Below are 6,927 nucleotides of genomic sequence, written 5' to 3'. Positions count from 1 at the left end.
CCAGGACTGGTTCATCTTCCCAAACTGAACCTCTGTCCCCATGAAACACAGACTCCCCACCATTCCACCTTCTGTCTCTATGGATTTGACCACTCTAGAGACCTCATATAAATAGACTCATATGGTGCTTGTTTTTGTTTTGTTTTGTTTTTTTGTTTTTTAAAGATTTTATTTATTTATTTGACAGAGAGAGACACAGCGAGAGAGGGAACACAAGCAGGACAAGTGGGAGAGGGAGAAGCAGGCTTCCCGCGGAGTAGGGAGCCCAGTGCAGGGCTCGATCCCAGGACCCTGGGATCACGACCTGAGCCAAAGGCAGATGCTTAACGACTGAGCCACCCAGGCGCCCCTAAACCACACATTCTTAAAGTGTGCAACGTGGTGAGTCTTGACTGGGTCCTTTCCTATTTTGTTCCACCAGCTTTACTAGCTGCCACTGACGTACAGTAAACTAGAAGCGTGTGAACTGATGAGTTGTGACACATGCAGACACCTGTGTGCCCACCACCATGACCCAGTTTCCTGGGCCCTTGGTCACCCCTCCCTGCCTCCCACCCCCAAGTGGCCACTGATCAGCCCCACTATAGATTAGTTTGCATTGTCTAGAATTTTAAAGAAATATAATCCTTTGACATATATACTGTGTCTGCCTTGTCACTCAGCCCGAGAACTCTGCGATTTAGCCACATCGTAGCGTGTATCGGAACTCTGTTCCTTCTCGTGGCTGGACACAGCACATCTGTCGACCCGTTCATCCGATGACGGATGTTTGATGGTCAGGGGTCCACAAGACTGGATGGCCTCTGGGCCAGGGGCCAGGGACCTCTCCAGCCACACTCTCAATGCTAGCAGTAGTAATGGTGACTATTCCTTGAGCACCTAGTGCCTTCTCAGGAATTAAATGCCCTGAATCCTTCCACCTGGGGGTGGGCACTGTGGCTCCCATCGAAAGATGAGATACTGAAAATTGAAGGGGCCACCTGCTGCCTAGGACCCCACGGGAGGGAAGTGGCCTGGTGGGGACCCGAACCAGGCATTGGCCCTGCTCCCTCCACACCCACTGGGGCTGGAGGGGCTGGGCTTTCATGGGTTCCACAAAGTGTGGGAGCTGGATGGCTTTGCAGGCCACCCTCATTTGAGTGCATCTGGTTTTATAGGAGGGGCAGCTGGTGCCCGAGGGGTGGGGGGCAGACCTGGGGGACAGCACTGGGCCCCTGGTCTGGGGCTTGCTGGATGCCGCCTGCCTCTCTCTCTCTCCAGGACGGCAGTCTCCTTTCTGCAGTCTTGCCTGGGACACATGCACACAAAACAGGCACGGGCGGGTGTCCACAGACTCAGCCGGTGTCCGCTCTGCTTCCAAACTCGTATGTTTTTTTCTATTCCTTCCCCCTGCTAGTAACTATTTTAGTTATTGGTGGCTTGTTCTCCTAGGGAGGGAGGCCGCATCTGTTTCTAGAATCAGACTCCTGTTAGAATCTCCACCTGTGGCCAATTCCCTGTTTATCAGCGGTGGGGGGGGGAGGGGAAGGACAGTGACCCCTTACTGGCATCGAGCTGCCATTTGATGACGCCTTTCCCTGATCGTTTTTAAGGCCCCGGCCCCTATCGGGGTTCGTAGGGGGGCCAGAGATCCCCCAACACTAAGCCACTGAACCCACAGGAAGACGAGGCCTTGCAAATTGGGGAACTGAAGGAAGGCTTGGACTGCCCCTGACCCTTGGCCTCCACAGGAAATGGCACTGAGAAGTGTCACCTCCCCAAAAGCAGAACCGGGTCTGGGCCTGCTCTTCCCCAGCTGGCTGTGGCCACTCCCGGGACAGGAAGTGCACCTCCCCCTCGGAGAGTGGGCAGTCCACGGTCATGGGCTGAGGTGGGACTTCCTTTCCTGAGTCTGAGGCCACAGATAGAGGACTTTCAAAAGTTGGTCTATAAGACTCAGCCACCTAGAGCTCTGGCCCAGAGCTTGATGGCCGGCAGAACAGGCTGCACTGGATAGCTGAGGGCCGACCCCTGCTGGCACACTGGGTCACGCGGTGGCCCCCAGAAGATGCGAGTGTGACCTTATTTGGAAAAAGGGTCTTTGGAGATGTAATTAAGGGAAGGCATCTGGAGATATGATCATCCTCCAAGATCAGGGTGGACCCTAAATCCAAGGACAAAGTCCTAAGAAGTAGAAGAGAACACCGAGACACAGAGGAGAAGACCACGTGATGGTGGAAGCAGAGATTGGGGTGATATGGCCATAAGCCAAGGAAAGCCTGGGGTCACCAGAAGCTGCAAAAGGGCACGAAGAATCCTCTCCTGGAGCCTCCAGGGGGGAAGCGCTGTCCTGCCTACGTCTTGATTGCAGGCTTCCAACCTCTAGCACTGTGAGCCAATAAATTCCTGTTGTTCTGAGCCCCCCGGTTTGTGGCACTTTGTTCTGGCAGCCCTAGGACACCAAACAGACCACACAGAGGAGCAAGCTGGGAGCAAAGACTCCCCCGTCTGGCCCATGGCTGCAGAGCCAGCCCGGGACCCAGGAAAACATGAGGCAGCCTTCTGGCATCTCTGCACCCCTGAGGGAGCCCCCAGAACTGTAGATGGGGTATAATTCTGTGTCCTGTGCCTGACAAGATACTCTGGGCATCTCCTGCTGGTCAGAGGCCCCGCAACAGGGACAGGGGGTGGCCGGGCCCATGCAGGTGCCCAGCAGCACTGAGCTGGGGGGACGGCTGGATGGTCTATGGGGGGCTGAGGGGCCGGAGCAGAATTGCCATTTATTGTGGGGTCTCTCCCCCAGACCACTGCCCATTGCAGCCTGGGCAGTGGGAAAAAGGAAAGATGCCAGAGGCTGAAGGATTTGAGAAAACAACATTCCAATTTGTGTCTTGAATATGATTTGTCATTTGAAATGATCATCAGTCAGGTAAGATGGACAGAGGAACTGACATACTTTAGACTCAATCCCTAGGCCCCGCCAGTGGAGGACTTCTCCATTCCTGAAATGCTGGAGCCTTCTCTAGGACTCTAGCCCTGTTGCTCAGGTCTCTTCCCCATGTCGAACATTTGGGCTGCTCAGAGGATCACCTGGAACTGGTATAAATCCTGCTTCTACCACAGACCCTCCCACCAGAATGTGGAGGCAGGGATGATCCCTTTGAGCAGCCCCAGACTATGCCAAGATGCCTTCTTTTTTTTTTTTTTTTAACTCTGAAAGAGTTTTGTTTTGTTTTAAAGATTTTATTTAGAGAGCGAGAGAGAACAAGTAGGAAAGTAGGAGGAGTAGCAGACAGAAGGAGAGGGAGAAGGAGGCTCCCCGCAGAGCAGGGAGCCCAACGTGGGGCTCGATCCCAGGACCCTGGGATCATGACCTGAGCCGAAGACAGTGGCTTAACCAACTGAGCCACCCAGGTGTCCCAACTCTGAAAGAGTTTCATTGGCTCATAAGACCTTTGTGTATTAAAAAAAAAATACCCAATACATTATGCAGTCTTAAACCATAATTACATTTTTTAACCAAACTGTAACTACCCAGAATATATACTTTTTAAAGAGAAAGAAATGCTACAGAACCGAATTCTGAAAATGACATTGACTTAAATACTATGACAAAATAGGTAATTCCTTGTAACATTAATTCACTTCACAAAGCTGCCATTTTCTTAAGCATAACTACTGCACAGAGTAACAAACACAATTTCAATGTTATACATTTAGTTGAAGTGACCGTGCCTCCACCTAAGGAACTCACGTTTCTGGCACAAAGTGCTGGTCTGTTTTAACTTTCACCAATCAACTTCACAATCCAGTTACCACCTACCCACTCACACATCTACCTAATCCATTCATCCATCCATGGATCCATCAATCTACGAATTCATCCATCTATGAATTTTCCCATCTAGCAATGAATCTATCCACCTACCCACCCAGTCCATGAATTTATTCATCTATCTACTCACCCACCCATGAATCCATCCATCTACCCACCCACCCATGAATCCATCCATCCATCCACCTACCCACCCACAATTCCATCCATTAATCTATCTATCCTCCCTCCCTCCCATTCACCCATCTGCTTACCTTCAGTACTTCCTTGGACAACCACTTCATTTCTGCTACCCAGCCTTATGTCTTCTCCTGGCTGAAGGGGCACATGTTTGGCAACTGCCACAGTCCACATCAACTCTGCCTATGGCATCCCCAGACCCACTGAATTTGAAACCTCATCAAGACCAAGACATAGGTTGGTATGTCCTTGCCTGTTCTTGGCAAACTCCATCACGCTAGCACCTTCAGGTCGTTGTACTTGCTTCTTGGGCACCTGGGCCCAGGCTCGATGACCTGGGGACAGAGGTCCCGCCCCTCCCACACTTACGTTTCCCACTTTGACCCACAACTCAGATCTTCACATCACTGACTTAAATAAAACCCACACTTGCTTCCCTGTACAATTCACACATATCTGCAGAGCCACAATTTCCACACTGAGCTCCCAGGCTGGCTCCTCCTCGCAGGGATGCCCAGGACCCCAGGACCAAGGCTGGTGACCCACAGCTAGGCGGCTGCCAACTCACCCTCTCACGATGCCACTCTCCAGGTAGTTGACCTGGATGAATTTCCCAAATCGGCTGGAGTTGTTGTTGTGGGCCGTTTTGGCATTTCCGAAAGCCTGTGGGGAAAACAAGAGCAGGTTTTCAGGTCGTGAGGATGAAATTTCTACACGCCGCAGCCTGGAGCCTTGGAAGTCCCCCTGGGCATCACGGACACTCATTTGCCTGAAGTCAGCCAGTGGCCCTGATGAGCCTGGTAAACACAAAGGCGTGTAGCCCAGGTGTGTGCCAACATACTTTATTACCTCTGTGTTTGGGTTGTGTGAGGGGTTCAAGCTTTAACCCTCAGACATGAAAAATGCTAATCAACGGCATTCTTTTTCCGTTATAATTGTTCGGAGGGTGAACTCTGGCCCATGGGCTGAAATCCAGTCCACTGCTTATTTTTGTATTGCCTGTGAGCCAAGAGTGGTTTTTACATTTGTAAATCGTTCAAAAAAAAAAAAAACAAAAAAAACCCAAAAAACAAGAATAGTACTTCCTGACACATGAAAATTCTATTCACATTTCAGTGTCCATAAACGAAGTTTTACTGGCACGCAGCCAAGCCTGTGCATTTATGGATCGCCCATGGCTGCTTTCTCACTCTAGCAGCAGAATAACCATGATAGAGACCGTTCTGGCCTGCAAAGCTGAACATATTCACTGTCTGGCCCTTTCCAGAAGAAGTTTGCTGGGCCCTAAGCTGATGAGGGCTCTGGGCCCCAGGGGAAGAGGAGGCTGATTGAGAGGGAGCAGATGTGGAGACAGGTCCTGGCCTGGAGGGGTCCTGCGATTCTGTGAGAGGACAAGCCGGTTCACAACACAGTTTTTTTTTTTTTTAAAGATTTTATTTATTTATTTGACAGAGAGAGACAGCAAGAGAGGGAACAAAGCAGGGGGAGTGGGAGAGGGAGAAGCAGGCTCCCTGCCGAGCAGGGAGCCCCATCTGGAGCTTGATCCCAGGACCCTGGGATCATGACCTGAGCCTAAGGCAGACGCTTAACGACTGAGCCACCCAGGCGCCCCTCACAACAAATTTTTTGATTGGGGTGAAACTGGCATAACATACAATTAACCATTTAAAAATAAACAGTTCAGTGGCATTTAGTACATTCACAATGTTGTGTAACCATCACCTCCGTTTAGTTCCAGAACATTTCCATCACCCCAAAAAGAGACCCCCATCAGCTGTCACTCCCCATCCCCCCACCTGCCTCCCCCAGCCCCTGACAGCCACCAGTCTGCTTTCTGTCACTATGGATTTGCCTGTGTGTGATATTTTGCCTAAGTGGGAGCATACAGTATGTGGCCTTTTGTCTTGCTTCCTTCACTTAGAAGGATGTTTTTGGGGTTCATTCTCATGGCGGCATGAATCGGGGCTTTATTTCCAATATATAGAGGAAAGGATGCACGGTGCATGGAGTCTGTGACTCACTGGGGTCCCCCCTGGGCCTCCTGTGTGTCCACAACCCAGATTAAGACAAAGAACACACCCCGCTCAGGGCCTTGGGGTGCCCCTTCTCCATGAAGTACCCAACACCCTGGAGGGGTGAACAGACAGGGAGAGGGTATGATAAAGCCTTGGGGGAATGCAGGGCAGGGAAGGTGCTGGGGGCGGTTTCCCTGTTTCGGGGAGCAAGTTGCTGGCAGAGGTGGGAGCGGTGGGGCGGGCAGGGGAGGGGAGAAGGGCAGAACCGATCACAGGGCCTGGTGCTCAGCTGTCCAAGCCCTTGTGGCTCCAGGGGCCAAAGAAGGAGTGACTTGGGGGGTGGGGTGATGCCCCACTCACAGACAGAAAGGGAAGCTTGGTGCCCACGAGAAGGGCCAACAATGTTCCAGTTTGAGAAGGCTGAGCTGTGTGGGAGGCTGCGTAGGCATGAGGGCAACGGAGAGGAAGTGGCAAGGCCACTGTCAAGGTTTGCAGGGTGGGGACTGAGCGTGGATGTCTGAGGGTCCGGTGGGGCAGAGGGAGGAGGGCAGGGTGGGGAGAGATGGCCAGGCCTGCAGGGAACTCAGGATCCAGGCTTTTCTTAAAGGCTTCATTCTGCAGGGAAATGAATGCAGGTGGATCACTGATCAGAGCTTCTGGTGTGGCAATCTGAAGGCAGAAGCCCCACAAAAAAGCGTCTGCTTGGGGGCAGCCCAGGATGCTTCCTTTGAGAATGGCTCCGTTCCGCAGAGCTCAGGACCAGGATAGTGGTACGTGACTGGCGTGTGTGTGTGTGTGTGTGTGTGTGTCACAGGGCAAGAACTTCCTGCCCCACTGTCCCAGGATAGTGGCACCTGGCTGGTGTGTGTGTGTGTGTGTGTGTGACAGGGCAAGAACTTCCTGCCCCACTGTCCCAGG

The 6,927-nt window shown here is 52.0% G+C and overlaps 1 protein-coding gene across 11 annotated transcripts in view; it reads right to left on the bottom strand.

The window, feature by feature from the left end:
• Positions 1 to 6,927, bottom strand: part of MYO9B (myosin IXB) — an 88,403-nt gene that overhangs the window by 38,334 nt on the left and 43,142 nt on the right. For all 11 annotated transcript variants that reach the window (XM_081815015.1, XM_081815038.1, XM_081815030.1 and 8 more), the window contains exon 3: positions 4,563 to 4,657. In XM_081815015.1, the coding sequence (XP_081671141.1) occupies positions 4,563 to 4,657 (95 nt within the window). The remainder of the gene's footprint in view (positions 1 to 4,562; positions 4,658 to 6,927) is intronic.

This window comes from Leptonychotes weddellii, chromosome 1, assembly GCF_054177405.1.
Source record: "Leptonychotes weddellii isolate Sample4059 chromosome 1, ASM5417740v2, whole genome shotgun sequence".
Classification (NCBI taxonomy): domain Eukaryota; kingdom Metazoa; phylum Chordata; class Mammalia; order Carnivora; family Phocidae; genus Leptonychotes; species Leptonychotes weddellii.
The sequence above is the reverse complement of the archived record's forward strand: the minus strand, read 5'-3'. Positions and strand labels throughout refer to the sequence as shown.